At 41.6% G+C, this 19,547-nt stretch overlaps 3 protein-coding genes across 3 annotated transcripts; all 3 read left to right on the top strand.

Annotated features, from left to right (window-relative positions):
• Nucleotides 1–803: 803 nt before the first annotated feature.
• Nucleotides 804–7,269, top strand: LOC125286450 (neuronal acetylcholine receptor subunit non-alpha-2-like). Its single transcript, XM_048231551.1, has 6 exons — nt 804–1,096; nt 2,362–2,513; nt 5,070–5,114; nt 5,213–5,322; nt 5,718–6,609; nt 6,726–7,269. The coding sequence occupies exons 1-6, from the start codon at nt 1,036–1,038 to the stop codon at nt 6,867–6,869; spliced, it is 1,404 nt and encodes a 467-aa protein (XP_048087508.1). The 5' UTR covers nt 804–1,035; the 3' UTR covers nt 6,870–7,269.
• A 1,419-nt stretch (nt 7,270–8,688) lies between these two features.
• On the top strand, nt 8,689–10,168 carry trmt112 (tRNA methyltransferase activator subunit 11-2). The gene is made up of 4 exons (XM_048231554.1): nt 8,689–8,921; nt 9,328–9,429; nt 9,696–9,788; nt 9,886–10,168. The coding sequence occupies exons 1-4, from the start codon at nt 8,847–8,849 to the stop codon at nt 9,985–9,987; spliced, it is 372 nt and encodes a 123-aa protein (XP_048087511.1). The 5' UTR covers nt 8,689–8,846; the 3' UTR covers nt 9,988–10,168.
• A 1,900-nt stretch (nt 10,169–12,068) lies between these two features.
• tgfb5 (transforming growth factor, beta 5) lies at nt 12,069–16,444 on the top strand. The gene is made up of 7 exons (XM_048231552.1): nt 12,069–13,380; nt 13,699–13,862; nt 14,275–14,407; nt 14,722–14,832; nt 15,004–15,169; nt 15,370–15,523; nt 15,651–16,444. Exons 1-7 carry the CDS (start codon nt 13,041–13,043, stop codon nt 15,807–15,809), a joined length of 1,227 nt encoding a protein of 408 aa, XP_048087509.1. The 5' UTR covers nt 12,069–13,040; the 3' UTR covers nt 15,810–16,444.
• Nucleotides 16,445–19,547: the final 3,103 nt, after the last annotated feature.

Here is a 19,547-nt window from a genome sequence, read left to right as displayed (position 1 = left end):
TACTGCAACACACATACAGAGAGAGACACACGCATTCACACGTACAAAAAAACATCTTTCTGATAGGATTGAATTTTGATATTGCAATGGTCATGCATGATTAACCAACTGAATCTGCTTTGGCCATGATAGTGTGGGTATGCATGCACACACGCAAGCTTGGGTGGTAATGGTTGTGTACATGCACATGCAATGAAGGCCCATGTCAAGTCATGTTAGCGCAGAATAATTAGATATGATCCCTACAATACGTTTTCATGCATGATTAATCAGTAATGCACATTAAAACCTTTCTGTTATTCACTACCACTGATGAGGAATCCCTACACTGTTGCCCGCTTATATTGCTCCAAAACGCACTTGCAGAAATTGTGAGAAATCGTGAGAAACGCACTTGGGCATGTCAAATAAGACCAAAAGATGTTATTGCTTTTGTCGAGCAGAGCGAGACCTATTGGACAGGCCAAGATATCCACAGAGGCCTAGATTGAGAACATTGAACCGTTGCCCCCTCTAGCGGATACATTGTATTCCCACATAGGACATTCATTGAGAGAGTTGAACAATATGTTTTGGTTATAGCCGAGTTCTTGTCATACCTTTTTTTTTTTTTTTTAAATAATAATTTAGATCACCTGGACCTTTAGTTCCCTGGCTAAATAATATTACGACTTTTATTAATAAACTAACATGACAAAAAGGCAAATATATCATGAGACAAGTTATCTTAGGAAAACTCTTATTCCGTTATTGGCACTGATGCGCCCTCTTTAGTCCACGTTCACCACATCCCATATCAGCACACGCGGTGCAATCAATGAACCGGAGCTCAACAAACGGCAGTGGACTCACCGACCGGGACGTTCCATCAACGTCGCAAGACAAATAATTCACTTCTGCATTGTGATCTTACTCCGGCAGATAAGACAGAAGGGTCGTTGCAACATACTTCATTGTAATAAAGAAAAAGCCATTTGATTTCACATGGTTTGACTTGATCGGTGCGTAATGTAATTGTGACTAAACCGAACGGAGATGCTGTCGACTGTTGCCGTACTTCTGGCGATTTCCTCTGCCACCCTCGCCACTATCCCGGGTATGTAACGTTCTATTTCTCTATGCATAAACAGTGGGTTTTACAACCACAGTTGGATGCTTACCAAGAGGTATGTGCATGTTAGAAAAGGCTTTAGGGATGAACAAGGTTAGAAGTCATTCTCTTCAGAGGACTTGCGACTTGCGCAACAGTGCGTTCTGATTGTAAATATCTGAAATAATCACCGGGTAGGCTAACTTCTAACAAACATCTTCGATGTACTTGGTTATCAGAGCTTGTGTGACAACATCTCCAGCACAATGTTTTATCTCCTACACCGTTTGAGTTATTTTTCATATTCATCAATTTCGCACAACATTTGGGGTCTTTTAAACTCGTGTTTAGGTATAGCCAACTGAAAGGGACATAAACATATTCCCCTTACAACATAACCAGTTACTGTATCAACATACCATCATACATTACAGTATCATTTCTTAATCATGCCAACCCTGATGTTGCTAACCTATAGAGTCTACATTTGACCCTGCACCCTCATGAGATACAGAGCTCTTCTCTGCCTAGTGATGGGGAAATATGTCACAAGAGGACATGACCAGAGGTGGCCACTGCTGACACAGTGATGAAGATTTGAGGGTGTCAAATGACTAATAACAACTGCTTCCACAATGAATGCCCTTCTGGTGACATAGAGCAGATGTCCACTGTTTCAAGGTCCAAAGACAAAATACTGCATATGATACACATTGGTTGCATGCTGTGTGAAAGAAAATAAACCTTTCAAGACAACATGTACGCGTTCTGTGGGCTAGAGGGCTTAGAAAAGTGGGTCTCTGAGTGTGTGTGCATTTGCTTGCCTCATTTCTCACTATACTGACCGTGGTACTCTGTAAGTAGATTAGAGAATCTGTTCTCTGAGATTCGCCATGCCTCGGGGCGAGAGGGTGAATATGAGAGGGACAAAGGCCTATAACTGCAATTTTCTGGTCACCGTCCTGCCATTCTTTCTCTCTCTCTCACCCTCTTATATAACCTCTAAAATTAGAGTACAATCTGCTTGTGGCTTTGAGGAAAAAACATATGACATAAATTTACAGTAAAAACTAGACAGATTTTGGTCCTGTTTATTTTTATGCTGAGACAAGACACACACGATTCATAGCTTAGTGACAGAGGCTGTGTCTATCTGATAGAGAGAGAACAAGAGAGAGAGGGAGTAAATGTGAGCTACTGTGATGAAAGTGGAACTGCTGTGCTGGTGCTCTGTGATAAGCGATAAGTGGAGGTCTGCTTTCTGTCCCCAGCCCCAGGTGAGTTTGTGTCGCTGGCGGAGATGGAGGACTCGCTGCTGAGGAACCTGTTCCAGGGTTACCAGCGCTGGGTCCGCCCCACGCAGCACGCCAATCACACCATCACTGTCCGCTTTGGCCTCAAAATCTCACAGCTTGTCGACGTGGTGAGATCACACATTCACATACAATCAAAGCCAAACTGACACATTCTACATTGTGTAATACCTTGTTTGCATATTATGCGCCTTTTATGGCATACAGGAAACCTGTAATCCAATGGATTTTTTTATTCTAGTTAATTATTTCCAGTAAAAGGGATTGTACTACCATATATACCGTGATATCCCAACTGTGCTTATCTGTCCGGGGTCCTGAAAGATGTAGGTCTCATGGGAGCTGCATTTGGTACTGCAATATCTATGATCTACCCTAAATAGACTCATCCACGGAGATGAGAGCCTTCTTAATGCTAGATGATCGTCTGAAAATTCAGAAGTGGAGAAATCGTGGAGGAGTGGCAAATGTAGCCTGTCATATGACACTTTTACTGTACACTTTATTTAGTTCATTAGGTTACGCTAAAGTGATACTGGACTGCAGTTCTCACAGACCTCCTATTTTATCACGTTTTACTTTACCCCACTCTCCTTTGCATCATCTCAGACTGAGTGTTTTTTGATGTTCAGGGAGAGTTACAGGCTCATTTAATGGAGTGTGTTCATTATTAACTCTCTCCAGAACCCCCCCTATACTGTACTCTCTCTTTCTCTCTCCCTTTCTCTTTCTCTCTTTCTCTCTCCCTCTGCATATGCATATTAAAGAAAACAGGGAGGAAAATGTATGTAATTGCCCAATTTCTTCTGTGCAAATGAATCAAAATTTTAACCATAAAACAATTTGGTTGACTAGCTCATAACGGCTGGGCATTGCACGTATGAAGTTTGGATGAAAAATAAATGTTAAAAAAGAAGAGAACTGCTATGAGGAACAAACAGGAGAACTTGGTAGTAATTATAAAACTACTGAGTGGTTGTTTCCTCGTAAGCAGAGTGCACTGCTAGACTTAAAAGTATAGTCCTGTGACATGGTACTGTAGGCCTACCATTTCTGAAAGCACCCAGACCTCAGGGAGAAAAAAAAATTGGCTGGGAAAGCATTTGTGTTTTCAGGCATTTTTTTGCTTTGCTCAGATGTTCATGCCAAAAATGTTCCTCCTGATTTAACCTTTTTTTCAGCTGCTCAGAGTCTCCTGGGTGTGTTTTAGCACATGTGCCCTCTAGCATTGACTATTATTTTTATGTTTTGAGGAGAGAGTGGATCTATGTAAGGCCATATGAAAGGCAGCAAAGTCTTCTATTTTACATCATAGTCAAAGGTTGACTGGGTGTGTGGCCAAGAATGTTGTTTCTTTCTATGCCAAGTCTTGAATACATGGGCGTCCGATTCTGAATTTAGTCATTTGTGTTCTATTTCAAACATCACCCGTCATATTTTGAAAAGACACATATTTTGAAAGCGCAGCAATTTTGACAGTTGTGAAAAACTGTTTGGTCTGTTTGGAATTTATATTGTATTTTTCATGTATATAATGTTATAATGTATTCTAAATTATATGTTCATAAAAACTACATTTATAAATGATATTTTCATTGTTCACAAAAATTAATGAGTTGCCCTTCCATTGTGGCTTACCCAAGGAACACATCATCTGGCTCTGTGGAAAGTGGGTGCTATGGTTCAGTACAAAGCATTATCCACTAAATATCTATAAAAACCCAACAGGATGTCCGCTTTACGCAGGACCACAGTGCTGCCTCAGAATAGCAACAGCTCTGGCAGCACAGGACGCTCTGGTGCTCGGCTCTCCACATGCTTCATCGCTTCCTTCTCCCAAGTAGACACAGACACCCTCTCCCCCCAGGCCAAGCAAAGTCAATTAGCTGACATATTACATCATCATTTTTGCATAATTAGCGGACCAGGAGCAAAACAGAGTTACCTTATCTGCCTTTCGTTTACTGGCAAGTGCCCACTTCCTAAAGGTCATTTTAGCCTCTAACCTTGCAAAGCTGAGTGGCATTAACGGAGTGTCTTTCTCAGTCTCATTCTTTGGAAGATGCACTCACAGATACAGTACAAGTCTAGTCATGATGAAATATCTCAGTCCCAGACATGAATGGCAAACATCTAAGCCCTGAACCACAAAAACTCTTTCTTAGACCTTGAAATCACATCATGGCAAGTCCGGTCAAAATTCTGTCAGGAACTCTTTGGCTTCAGGCATGGACCTTAACACTAGATACTGTGTTCCACTTGCCTTTGATTATGTTTGATGGCCTTTGAGGTGGTGGGCAGCCAAGAATTTGTTATGGCGAAGATCTGTCAGAAGCTCCCCTGGGGGAAATCTGTTAACTCAAAAAATGACTTGACCCCGCCTTATGACTACCACATTGCAGACAGTTATACAGTATAGATAGACACAGACAGACAGACAGACAGACAGACAGATAGACAGATAGATAGATAGATAGATACTGTAGATAGATAGATAGATAGATAGATAGATAGATAGATAGATGTCATGCACCTACAGTACAAATGCATCATGAATAGGTTGTCCTTCCCCTGTTGCCATTTCTGTTCTCACTGTTTGTATTGTGATTGAGTGGAACTGTATTGCTCAGTTCACTTACGTATCTAATTTGGTCTGTTCTTTTCAGGATGAAAAGAACCAGCTTATGACCACTAATGTTTGGTTGTGGCAGGTAAGGACATTGTCACAACTAAATTCAAAACTCAAGACATATACAGAATTTAACCTTGTTTTTTTTTACATCACGCATACGAGTGTGTGTTTTGGCAGGAGTGGATAGACTATAAGCTGCGTTGGAACCCAGAGGATTATGGGGGGATCACATCAATCAGGGTTCCTTCAGAGAGCATCTGGTTGCCTGACATTGTGCTGTATGAGAAGTAAGCCCTTTGTGTGTGTGTGTGTGTGTGTGTGTGTGTGTGTCTGTCTGTCTGTCTGTCTGTGTGTGTGCGTGTGTGTATGTATGTATTTGTGTGTGTGTGTGTGTGTGTGTGTGTGTGTGTATTTTTGTGTGTATGTGCATGTGTGTGTGCGCATACGTGTGAGTTCATTCATTATTAATACCATAGTTGAATCACGCCTTGGTCAAATAAATATCCAGCATTATGTAAAAAGCAAAACAAAATTGCATAAGCAAAGCCGCTGAGTTCAGTCTTTTATTTCAGTAACACGCTTCTGAATAATTAGTCCGCAGATACTGCCTCAGGAAATAAAACAAAATGAATTACATTGTAGGCCTGACTCGGCTCATCCTAGTGTTCTGTGTCTTGCACAGTGCAGATGGGCGCTTTGAGGGCTCTCTGATGACCAAGGCCATTGTTAAATACAACGGCACCATCACCTGGACCCCGCCGGCCAGCTACAAGTCCGCTTGCACCATGGACGTCACCTTCTTCCCTTTCGACCGGCAGAACTGCACCATGAAGTTTGGCTCATGGACGTACGACGGCAGCATGGTGGACCTGGTCCTGACCGATGACCAGGTGGACCGCAAGGACTTCTTTGACAATGGCGAGTGGGAGATCCTCAGTGCCACAGGTGCGAGGGGCAACCGTCGCGACGACGTGCTGTCCTACCCGTTTATCACCTACTCGTTCATTCTGAAGAGGCTCCCCCTCTTCTACACACTCTTCCTCATCATCCCCTGCCTGGGCCTGTCCTTCCTCACCGTCCTCGTCTTCTACCTGCCGTCCGACGAGGGCGAGAAGCTCTCGCTCTCCACCTCGGTCCTGGTGTCCCTGACCGTGTTCCTGCTGGTCATCGAGGAGATCATCCCGTCCTCCTCCAAGGTCATCCCGCTCATCGGCGAGTACCTGCTCTTCATCATGATCTTCGTCACGCTCTCCATCATCGTCACCGTCTTTGTCATCAACGTGCACCACCGCTCGTCGGCCACCTACCACCCCATGTCGCCGTGGGTGCGGGGGCTCTTCTTGCAGAGGCTGCCTCGTCTCTTGTGCATGAGGGGCCACACTGACCGCTACCACTACCCGGAGCTAGAGCCCATCACCCCGGAGCTCAAACCCAAGAGCCACAGGGGGACCCTCGGGAGCCAGGACGGCAGCAGGGAGGACGAGGACCACGCCCTGGTCACTATGCTGGAGAAGGCCACGTACTCTGTCCGTTACATCTCAAGCCACATCCGTAAAGAGCACTTCATCAGAGAGGTAAGAGGAACATTATGCTGGCCTGCTTCCTGTCCAACATAGCATAAAATGTGACACGTCTGCCAAAAATGACATCACAATTAAAATTAAAAAGTGTGGGTTTTGTGTTGTTTTAGGTGGTGCAGGACTGGAAATTTGTGGCGCAAGTGTTGGACCGGATCTTCCTGTGGGCTTTCCTCACCGTCTCTGTGCTCGGAACCATTCTGATCTTCACCCCTGCTGTACGGTTGTTCCTCAGCACTCCACCTCCGCCGCCATAACCTCTGATCAGATCCCATGCACCACATCTCACATTCAGTCTTTTCAGAGGGTGTTAGCGCAACTGTCAGCTTCAGCACAGCTAACCTCTGTAGTTACACACGGTTACAGAACATTAATTACACTTCATTTAGAGTGATTTGTTTGACAGATTGTTACACCACTATAAATTTGCAAAGGTCATGAGTAGTTTTAACATTAACTGTAGAGATTGGAATAAACAGCATATTTACAGAAATACTTTACTTTACTCATTTATTATTAGTATATTTATTTACAGCATACTGAATATTTGAATCTACTAATCTATTACAGTCTTTTGGTTGTAATGCAAAACAAAAATTTTCTGTGTAGAACCATTTTCGTGTTTTGTTTGTATAACACACTGTACATTTGTAAAAATCTTGCAATTAATTAAAATATTGTTTTAATAAATATATAGTATTTACATTCATTACAATGTCTTTACATGTCAGTTACAGTATATAGGGTTGTTTTATCCAGTATTAACTTCACCTAACATATCTTTTTAAATGGCATAATCAAAATACTTAGCCTATATGAGGTTTAAAATTATAATATTTTACAATCTTATTACATAAAGTTTCATTTGTACTTCATCGATACAAGCCTTACAGTTAGTTTTCATTCACTCTTGCAGAAGATGGTGAGAGTTGCACTAATTATATCAGGTAGTCTTCCCTTTATTGCCCTGGCAACTGATTACATTCCATGACAAAATGAAGGAAGGCAATTGTTCCATTGGCAGAGTTCCATCCCGCCATTTATCACGCAGTTATTATTTCAAATACTGCTGCACAAATTCAGACCAAATTTGGTTTGACAATGTTAATGTACATGTGAGCATTTTCATTCTGATTCGGTCAGCTGTATTTAAGTGATTGTTCTTACAAAATACATGGATGATCCGGCATCAGATTCAAAAGATATGATTGTGAGCTAACTCTGAGCCATCTGAGATGAGGACATAGAGACATATTCATAAGTATGGTATTAGTAAGTATGGCCTCAGGTTATATGATCTTAGGAAGTCTTTGCTTAGTGTGGCATCATATAGTTTGAGGTGTGTTTAATTATTGTTTGAAAATCGTCTGGATTCGGGCTGGAAACCATGGGCAGGTTATGAACAGAAAATACTTGTTCAGCTCCGTGTTGGAAGGCACTCAATACAAACTTGATGTTGAAGCATTCACTGTTTACCAAAGTGCTTTCATTGCTAATTTCTATAAATTTGCATTTTAATTTCCCACATATCACACTGATATCTAATATTTTGTAAAAGACATGCAATGAACTTGTATGAAACAGAACGTAGTTCTGCCCAATAGCATATATAGCTATATGAACCATAGGCCTACAGGTTTTTTTTCCCCCATATGGTCTGGGGGGCCATAGTATTTTCCATGTGAAAATGACCATTCAGTTTCCAAGGGTGGAGTTTGTAACAAGTTTGTGACTGCAATGAGTTTGAGTAGGCTAAGTCCAATGATGTAAAAAAAAAGACACTTGGGAACCCTTAAAGGATTTGTAGGCTAGCCTACGAAATATGTGTAGATCGGTAGGTCGAAGCGGTAACAGCAAACAGAGACTCATCATGGAAGTGTAGCTCAAACTTGCAGACTCAAGCAGGTGAGTGGGGCTTATTGTTGCAAGAAATGCCAGTCATATTAGGCACTGAGAGGCTAGTGTAAAATGCCCGTATCTATATTATCGATTAGATTACAGATAATTGGGTTAGTTCATAGCAAAACCTAATTTTGAATGTTGCCATTAAACGTAGGACCTGAAATCAATGCCGTTGCTGTTGTGAGCGGAACACTTTGACTGTTGCACACCAACAAGTCGGAGACGCGTGCTTTCCTTGCATACAAGCGAAAATTCGTGTTTTGGCGCAGGCCTTTGATGATTAACCTTTTATTTGTGTTTTGGCCATTTAAACCAATAATTGCAATTCCATCATGAAACTGCTTACACACAACATGTTAACATCGCATGTGAAGGGAGTAACCAAAGGATACCCACTTCTAATCAAAGTAAGACTTGTCTTGTTGTCTTTCGTGTTAGATAGTTAATATTAATGTTATCTTGTTAGTTGTCGACACTTGTTTTTTCAATTGGTTCAGACCAAATTGTTATTAGCAGTTAAGTGTCAAGGTAAATTCAAACACGTATCGACAAAAATCTACGGAGAAAAATCTGTAGCCTATGCTGAACAACGCTAACGTTACAGGTTTGCATTGCTTGTAGCTAATACCCACGTCGCTCTGCTTGTTTGTATTGTGTCCTGGATATGAAATCTACCAACATGATAGTTGTTCGTCTTTAATCTAATTGCTATTAAATGTAAATGTGCGGGGTGAAGTCAGGGATGGGGAAACTAGACCACCTTACCTGAGCAGGTTCATTCAACCCCCATTATCGTCTTGATGTTCCTCAAAGGCAACAGAGGTTAAGGTGAACGAGGTGGAGTTTAACCCACAGTTTGTCAGTCGGATGATCCCCAAGCTTGAGTGGAGTGCCTTAATACAGGCAGCGGATGGGGTGAGTCCTTGGCCTTTATCGTTAATTTTGGTAACAAACATGAACCGGCGCAAATTGTCATGATAATATATGTTTAGAATGCTTGTTATAGGCACGCACATAGGCCTGTGCACTTGATAATGCACTTGACTAGATCATAGGTCACAGATCTACAGACACAACACCTATGCACTTGACTTCTGTTTTGATATGAATATGTATGCAAATACACAGATCGACACAACACACAAAACACTGTTATATTTTGTCATTAATATGTTTTGCAGCTGGGCCACCTTCAGGATCTTCCGGGTACAGTTGTCCCTGAATTTGAGAATAATGATGACTTTCTGCGCAAAGTTCACAGAGTTTTGTTAGAGGTGAGACTTCTCATGTGGTTTCGAGAGTAGAGCACATAATGTGCAGTGTGGAGTGTAGCTAATTTAACTCTCTGTGGAATGTTGTTGTTCTCTCTAGGTGGAGGTAATTGAGGGGTGTCTCCAGTGCCCAGAATCAGGAAGAGAGTTTCCCATCTCAAGAGGAGTTCCTAACATGCTGTTAAATGACGACGAATCCTAACATTTTTTAGAAGTTATCCTCTGATAGGCTATATAAATTATGTTGAAAATTCTCCTTCATCCCACCTAAACATCTGACGTTCAAACTCCATAGGGGATTGTTTTTCTTTCTGTGATTTTGGTTTATTTATGTGTTTTTATTGAAATTCATATGTTCTAAAAAAATAAAATGGTTGAATGCCCTCCAGTCTTTTGTAGTTTTCTTAAACCAACTATGACTTACCTACAATAACTATTCTCACCAATAATGTGACATTGCCAGTTAATCTGGCGATGTACAAATGTAACTCTTCAGATGCAGGGCAAAATGTAGTTGAGTGCAATGGATGTATCTATACACCCTATAAATCACCTTTTTTGAATATTAGTCAACTTTTCACAGCTATGCCTCTGGTCTTGTGGGTGTATTGAGGATCCTCATGAATAATGAGTGCCTGAAAATACTTCTCTGTTTCAGCTTGCCATTGCATGCCATCAGATGCACAAATCATGTTAGATTGTATAAAGTGTATTACACAACTATGAAAGGATGTGGATGCCACAGCAAGCTTCTAAGGAAGAACTATGTATTTCATGTTGTCTTTGAAAGTGCCAGGGAAAGAAAATAACTCTTACATCATCCACAGATACTTTTTCTATCTTATGGGCTAAATGCAATCAAAGCCCATTGTATCCTACGTTCTACTGACTCTTTGCCAGAAGTTCAGGGCTGGTTTATACACAAGGGATAAAGTTTCGATAATTGCATTTTCTGCTTTTCTCATTTGCGATGTGATGGAAAAGAATCTCGTCAGTGTTCCCAGAAAATGGACTGTATCAGTCGACCCAGATCCACATCTGTTTTATTAATATAAAGGCACATCTCTCGTTTGGCAATTTAAGTCTTCTTAGTTTGAGTTAGGCGCAGTATGTCAGCTCTGGTTGAAAACGAAATGCATAGACTTCAAGCATATGATGACGTGGCACGGCAGTGTGTCTAAATATATCTTCAAGCGGGTCAAAAGAAAGAGGGATACGATGTTTTTGGGGAAGCATTTCGGTCTCCATATTGCAATACCGCAGCTAGCCACTAGAGTTGGGAGGCATCTTCGGTCCACACGCCCCCTGATTCTGGCACTAGATGTCGCCAAATTGACCACATCCACGTCAGCGTAGCATTTTGTCGAGTTGGATTGTGGCAGGCGTCATGCTAATGAAATTGAAATGCTCTAGTCATGTTTGAACACGACATATTTCTTCCCATGAACTGCACCAACCACCCGAGGATGTGAACCCCAACACTAAAAGAGCCTCGTCTGGAGGTCTGTCCCCACTACTCTACTCGGTGTATTACCTTTTCCTTCTACTTACAGTTTGAGACACAATTACAGGGCTGTGACCAAAACTATAATAACGTTATAATGGGAAAAGAGCAGGAACAGCAATAAATCAGCGCTCTGAAAGATTAACGATCATGTATTTTCTAGCGTATAATTAACAATGAGACGGAGAGAAGAGCAGGGAGAGGTAGGATAAAGAAAGGGTGTGCACAAAATGAAGATGGAGCATTTCAAAGCTTTAGATTATCTTAGGTTTGCTCTCGATGCCTCCATGTAAACGCGTTTGCGCAAAAGTATAGACTAAAAATGTAACAATTTCCTGATATGTCTTTAGGGAGAGACTTGTGGAGTAGTGAACAAATAACCACCAACCACCTGTGCAGGGTGGAGGCAAACATTTCTGAACACGAATATTGCAAGAATGTGTTGTGCAATTTTCGCCATCAACCGCTCCAAGAGGTGCGCCTCCAACAGTGTTCAGCCTCGGGACTTTCACTGAGGCAAGGCAGCGCATTAACAAAAGCATCTTGTTCTTTTGGTTGACCACAATTGAAATGAACTCCACTTCCACTGAAACTTTAGAGCCCAATCTCTTCGTGTGTTGTCCTGTATAATTTGATTCATAGACTCTATTGGGTATTATCCCTTGCGCACGTTTGCGCATACTCTCTCTCTCTCTCTCTCTCGCCCTTTCTTTCTTGCCTCCCGTACACACATTTTCTGTCTGAGTCTCTTCCTCTCGACTGAGATCGATTTGGTCTCTCTATCCAAGAGAGAAGGTTGTCCATGAGTTTCACGCTCACGTGCAACTCAATGTCCGTATGGAATATACAGCTGAAATTAGATTTCTAATCTGACCATTCACATGAGAGCCATTTCCATGTTTTTCTCTCGGTTGGAGTCATCGAATTCCAAGGAGAACTGCGCCAAGGATTTCAGTTGGAGATACTTTTTCGAGTTTCAGCCGAAATAGGTGAATGTGTGTCTGGAAATGTCGTTGGATTTATTTGCGCCAAACAACTGCTGAAGCGACAAATCATAGCCTTAAGCTTACCAGAAATGTTTTTTTATTTTTATTTATTCAAGTTAAAAGTGAAGTGCCTATCGGGATGATTAGTATGACACGGGAAAGAGACACTATTGCAGCCTAACATTAAACGAAAGAAATTCAGCAAAAATAGCATTCTCTTCCTAAGTTCCAAGACAGACCGCAAAAACGCTAACCATCACTTGGAGGCCACATAGGCTCGAAGTTTGCTCAGCAAGTCTGTCTCACTAAGCAATGAAATCTCCCATATTTAACGGCGATGTAAAACACTAGCTCTCAGAATTCTTTTCAATGCCCTAAACGTCAGGTGTTTGGGTCCGCTGCTGGAAATTACACTGTCATGGGCTAAAATTGTCGATAAAACAAAAATGAAGATATTGTTCTTCTTGGGACTCAAACTTTGCTCAGCTGAAATGTTCGTCTGAAACGTTGCTTGTGGATGTTTGTCGTCACCTGAATGTTATGAGACCACAACACATCGGACAGAATAACAGTGGAGTTTTGGAAGTTCTCTGGGTCATTTTACAGGTAGCTACAGACGGTAGCTCAACCTACGCCATTCTCAGTCCTTCAAAATCCACAGGCTCTTAAAGGAACCATCAGTGATACCGGACCTCAACAGGGAATTACACACACACGAATTCTGGACTACTGTTACGGATCATTACCATTCAGCTTTATGCAACAATGTTGTTTTTCAACTTTGTATTGCTGATGCTAAAACTAACCGTGTCAACAGAAGGGCTTTCGACTTGTCATTCATTTGACTTGGACGACCATAAGTCAAAACGCATCGAAGCGGTGCGCGGACAAATTTTGAGCAAACTCCGTATCCGTTCACCGCCTGAAGCAGAGCCAAGTCCAACACCGACGGCAGTACCGCCAGAGGTAATGTTACTCTACAACAGCACTAGAGAACTGCTGAAGGAGCGGGCACTCCAGGCAGACGCGTGCGACCGCGAAAGCAGTGAGGAGGATTATTACGCCAAAGAGGTACAGCGCGTGGATATGCAACCACCTGACTCAAGTGAGTAAACCGTGTTCTGTGCTGCTTTGCGGACCACAATGCACTGTATAGTTCATTGTAAGTGCAGAGGAATACATGTCGACATCTGATCTGCCCTTAAATTGTTTTTTTTTGTTTTTTTTAACTACCATTGGTAGTTTGTTATGACTTAGGCTACCGTCGAACGGTAGTGTAGACGTCATGCTACTTCAGGTATGGCTAATATACTTTTAATGATATGCCACTGAGGCCTTGTTTAGGCTATAGGGTAGAAGATTGCACGTATATAATCACAACGTGTCGTAAATCAGTATGCATTTGGTTTTTGTATTTACACAGACATCATCAACCCTACTCCACCAAGTCTATTTTATAGAGTGGTGGGCTTTGATGTCACTAACATAGAGCGAAACTCTAGTACATTGGTAAAGGCAGAGTTCAGGATCTACAGAATTCCCAACCCCCAGGCTCGCGCAACCGAACAGAGGGTGGAGGTATATCAGGTAATTACAGGCCCTGTTGTGCATATAATTATCCCAGTCATGAAATTATGTGATGTCTCACCATTTCTGTCATTCCAATAGCACAGGAAACACATGTGTTTGACACAGTCAAAGTCAGTATGACTTCAAAACTTCAGAGTCATTCTAATTTGATGAAGTACATTTATACCAATATACTAATATAATGTTGGTGTCTCTGGCTATGGCAACTTTTAGTCATCCATTGTAGTCACTAGATGGCAGTGCTCTTTTCTAGCTCTGCGACAACTCCACCCATTGCACCCTCTGTTTCCCCAAGCCTCAGAGCCAGACTGCTTTCACTGTGTGTCACTACTGAGGAGAATTAGGTTGGCAGAGCCAGGTAATATGTCCTCCTTTGTCTCTTACATTTTCACTGTTCTCTCTGTCCTAGCTGCTGAAGGCTGATGTTGAGACAGCTCCCACACAGAGATACATTGACTCTCGGACAGTGCATCCTCAAGAGAAAGGGGCGTGGATGTCCATTGATGTCACAGAGACGGTCAAGGAATGGTTGGCACACAGAGGTTAGGCCTTTGACCAATAACGAACCTACATATGAACCCTCATACTCCTATATATAATTTAACAGGTGCCCATAACTGTTATTGTAGTTATCATATGGAATGGTGGAAGAAAATTACAGTGAAAAAGTAGCCCAGACAATATCTAATTCCTATTTAGGAAATTCCAGGATTCATTCTATACTACTGTATGTCCTATTGTGAATACAGGGAAAATAATGGCATGAAGATTCTCTTGATCTATATATTTATTATCTTATGTAGATATCTATGTAGCTCTCAATCCACTGATCTGTGTATGTTCTCTCTGTCCTCAGAAAGGAACCTTGGCCTGAAACTCAGTGTTCATTGTCCTTGCTGTACATTCGTTCCATCCACAAACAATATTGTGCCCAACAAGAGTGAGGAGCTGGAGGCACGGTTTGCAGGTAATGACTGTAATTGTAGTTACAGATTTGTATTAATTCTCCCCTGTTTAGAAGTGAAAAGGATGTCAAGGTCGGTGTTCTATAATGTTAAACAAGACGCTGCATCAAATTTATGTGGACATAGCATTTTGACCCATGTTTGAATTGTTTTTTTTCCATTAACCTTTACAGGCATTGATGATGACTTTAGAAGACAAGGGCCCACAAAGGGTCAGATTGAGTTTAGCACCAAGACCCCCCACCTTATCCTCACCCTTCTCCCAACGGACAGAATGGAGAACCCTGGGAAGAAAAACCGCAAGAGGCGGGCTGCTCCCGATACCACCACATGCTCTCGGTATGATCATGCATAATGTTCACAAAACGTGTATTGCTGGGTGTGTCTGAAGTTTTGCTCCTGATTTGTTTTTGTGGTAAAAGCCCAGATGCAAGCTAATGATATGTTGAAGTTGTGATCAAAGGCTAAAGGTACGTATTTGTATTGTCTTGGAGTTGTGTTTGTACTTAAATGGTATCTCTATCCTTTCTCACTGCTAGGAATGCGGACCAGGGCTGTTGTCTGAGGTCCCTGTACATTGATTTTCGTCGGGACCTTAACTGGAAATGGATACATGAACCAAAAGGATACAAAGCCAACTTTTGCGCAGGAAACTGCCCCTACCTTTGGAGTGCTGACAATCACTACAACATGGTGAGGTCTACTACTGGTACACTTCTTATTACTGTAATTACAGAGTATTACAGGACTTACCTGTATGCTTTTTTGTGAGCTGGTGGGTCTCTTGTTGACTCGCTCATTTTCGTTATCCTCTACGCAGATCCTGCCACTGTATAATAAACTGAATCCCGAGGCGTCAGCCTCCCCTTGCTGTGTGCCCCAGGACCTGGAGCCCCTCACCATCGTTTACTTCCTGGGCCGGACCCCTCGCGTGGAGCAGCTCTCCAACATGGTGGTCAAGTCCTGCAAGTGTCGCTGATCATGTGAAAGGGGACAGAAAGAGGCAGACAGGCAGAGAGTGTGAAGAAGAGAGGATAGTTTCTGGAGATTAGTGAAGAAGGAAGCTAGAGACTCACATGCCTTCAGTGTCTGGCAGGATGCACAGATTCTGCACAAAAATGCACAAATGTACCAATGTTGTTTTGTCATGGAGTGTAAAATATTCATGAATAGAAAGTAAATATCTATAGTTGTATGTTTGTTTGTGCTGTAACACCTTTGGGAGATTAAGTATTGAGTGTGCGTGTGGGCGAGTGTCTATTTATGCTTTTTTTTTTTTTTCTTAAACCATGATTGTACTTTGGCTTTGGGACTTCATGTATGTGTATACCGTCTCTCACAGCTAAATAACAAGTCTAGACTGCAATGTGTAAATTAATGAATATTAATCGTATTTCTTTCTTTTTTCTGTATCCAGATTACATTAGTCCCACTGTAGAAAGGGTTGTTTCTCCCTGTGGGATATACCTGTATAGTAGGCATAATTAGATGATATTAGGTAAGAGGTGATAGATGGATATTTTTTAGACCTCTTATATTCACAATGTAAATAGTTTCTATGCATTAATTGTCATGTTTTATGATTAGAGCATTAAAATTGGATGATTTTGAGAACCTAAGAACTAAAAGCTTATCTATGAAAATGCCTTTTCCTCTGAAGAAGATAGCTGAGTCTGTATTTTTTCTTCTTCTCCCAGCTACTGAGCTTTTGTAAGGGTTGAGTGTGCGGATTTGTCTAAGGGATTTGCCAGCTAGATGCGGTCAGGGTTTGAAAATCTCCGGCGTAAACAGGATGTGAGCGATTTCCAGACACCGACCACTCACGAAAAAGCCAGATTTAAACGCTTGGGGCTCAGGGTTTGTGGCGAGTGGACAGAAAAAAAGACTCCGTTAGAGGGAGACGTGGGTTGAGAATGTCACAGTCGAACCTTTGAGCTGGGCCTATATCGACCGTGTATAGTCGTGGGTTTATCGTCTAGGTCCGCTAACAAAATGCACATTTCTGTCACTGCTCTCGCATCGAAACCGCCTCTATGTCTCAAACAGTTCTTGTCTTAAATAACCATATCCATTTGGGAGTAATGTAGGTTATTTTTAAAGCGCGTTTCTATATGAATGCATGCTATGTGCCTCTTGGCATCTCTCTCTCTCTCCGTTCAGTCCTGTGTGCGCGCTCGCGCGTTCGTATATGTTTGTTGAAGAGAGAAGGTACGGAATAGATTGAATGTTTATCTGGATAGAGCTGCGGTCGGAAGGTTCAATCTCGGGAGAATGAGAAGCTGTCTGTGTTTGCCAGGGCGTAGTTAAACACAGCAAATGCCTTCATCTCGGTCTCTCGCCCTACGAAAACAAGTTGTTCTAAACCAGGCCAAGGGGCACCAAGCCAGGACTAAAGGAAGATAGATAGACTAGTGTTACATATTTATCTCTTGTTGAAATTAAGAGTCACTCTTATTTTGAGCCATTCATATCATCATGCATGCATTCATCATAGGGTTTTGAGCCCACATTATTTATAACAGTATTTAACACACTTGAGGTCACTAACATCAACTGTAGAAAGCTGAAGTGATTTACTGCTTACCAGTTTAAGTACCCGTTTAAACAAACATTAGCTGCATTGTACAAACAAATATGTTTGAATGGGAACAGTGGATTCTGGTGAGGCTTGTGGGCAGCAGTTGGTTTGAGTACAGAACGCAGCCTGTTCAGGTGTAGACAGGAGGGGAAGGCATTACGTCTGTGTCCTCAGGGTGTCTAGTCTCCAATATCAGTCTTACAAGACTTCTCAGTGTCTTAGGCGCAGCAAGGGACGTCAGAGGCAACCACACGCCACAGAGGTTCAGGTGGAGGACGGTGTGAAGTGTCTCCACCAGAGAATGACAGAAATGTGTTAGATTACAAAGAGGAACAGCCAGCACCCAGACTTTGAAGCATAAACTCTGATTGCAGATATGGTTTGTGTGTTTGGCTTGGATGTCTGTGTTGATCGTGGTGGGATGCTGACCCTCAGTAACTTCTTGTGATAGACAACTGGCACATACCTTGACACTCCAACCACAGGAACCCATTAAAGGCCCGGCCACTATTGACGTCTGTGGCCTGCATGCGAATAGACGGTGGGAATATGTCATCTGGGAGTCAGAGGAGCTTTTTTTGGATGCCACTGTCACCACAGGCTTGCTTTTGTGGATCAAAGCTGGAGAATGTGATGAAGCTGCTTTGTGGTAGTAGGCCTACGCTCCATACACAGTAAAAAAGCCTACCGAAGAAAAGAAAAAACAGGAAGAGTGCCTCTCACCATGATTATGCTTTATTTTGTACATAATTAGAGTCAGACTTTGAGTTGGTTTCACAGATGTGAGACTGATTACATCATGGCTCATGCATCATCATTTATATAAGCATGGATGGCAGTCACTGCAGGGCCACATAAGTGTTTAGACCACACAGTCAGCTTTACCAGGATTACCCTTTCTGTTTTAAGACTCCTTTTCAGACTAAATGGTTTGTGAATTCCATATGGTCATTTACTGGACTTGAAATGCATTCTGTGGTCACATCTAGTGAAATTGCATATTCAATTCTTTTGGAGTTTAACTAATGTTATTGTTATTGTTTACAAATACAGTTGATTGACAAGGGGGGTATTCCAAGTATGTGGTTTACTCAGAAAAGTGGTTACAACAAGAGTTTCTTAGTTACCTAGTTCCATAAAGAAACAATGATTTCTAAAATGATTCTGAAAGGATATGCTGTATATTTATTGGTGTTTGTATAATTGTTCTTATTTTCAATTGGTTGTTTTACTACGATTACTGTACATTTCTCTTAAAATGTTGAAGTATTTTTTTATTATAAAGTAGGTTGGTTTGGACAAAAAGCGTGTACAGTAATGACCATAACCATCTTGGCCTAACTATGGAAATAGATTTCTTTGCCATAATACATGAATGCAGCAGGACAACAGCTGAGTGAGTTCTTTTCAGTCATTTTATTTTCCAGTGATATCAACATGAGAGGAATAATGTTCACAATTCTTTTGTGACAAGCTTTTCTGTTAGAAAGAAGAAGGAATGGTCAGAATTGAATTCTATTGCAGCAAGCAACCCATCATTTTAGCAATCCCAAAGTTACTAACACTCCATATTATACAGGAGGTCATACTCACAGCATCCATACAGTTTCTTGATCCTCAGGATGTCAGTGGTGGACATTCCCTGTCTCTGTCCAATTTGCACATTTGGGTTTGGAATTGGTGTGATTGTCTCCCTTCCATTGGTTGAGAAAGCAGTGCTATAGAAGAACATGACGGTCAGTGATTTTAAACATTTGAGGAGCAATATTTTTCAATATTTTTTTTAATTTAGTAACACATAAGATAACACAGCTCTTGACAAATAATTCTTTTTAACTGGGTGCCATTTTCTTACCTCCCATAATGCATCACAGAAGAGTAGTCATATAGAGTGTTCAGGTTGTTGGTGGATTGTTTCTGAAAGTTGTAAACCATTTCTGCCAAGATATTGTGCTGGTTTTTAAAGCTATTCATCATTTTTCAATCAGTTTTGTCAAGATGTTCTTGTCAACATGTCCAAACATAAAATGAATTCAAGACTGCAGTACATTCATGTGAAGAAGGAAATGCAGCTTACGTGAGTCGATATTTTCCCAGTTGATTATCACATACTGGTCTCTGTCACTCCTGTTCTGCTCA

This window comes from Alosa alosa, chromosome 21 (genome assembly GCF_017589495.1).
Source record: "Alosa alosa isolate M-15738 ecotype Scorff River chromosome 21, AALO_Geno_1.1, whole genome shotgun sequence".
Lineage (NCBI taxonomy): Eukaryota > Metazoa > Chordata > Actinopteri > Clupeiformes > Clupeidae > Alosa > Alosa alosa.
The sequence above is the reverse complement of the archived record's forward strand: the minus strand, read 5'-3'. Positions and strand labels throughout refer to the sequence as shown.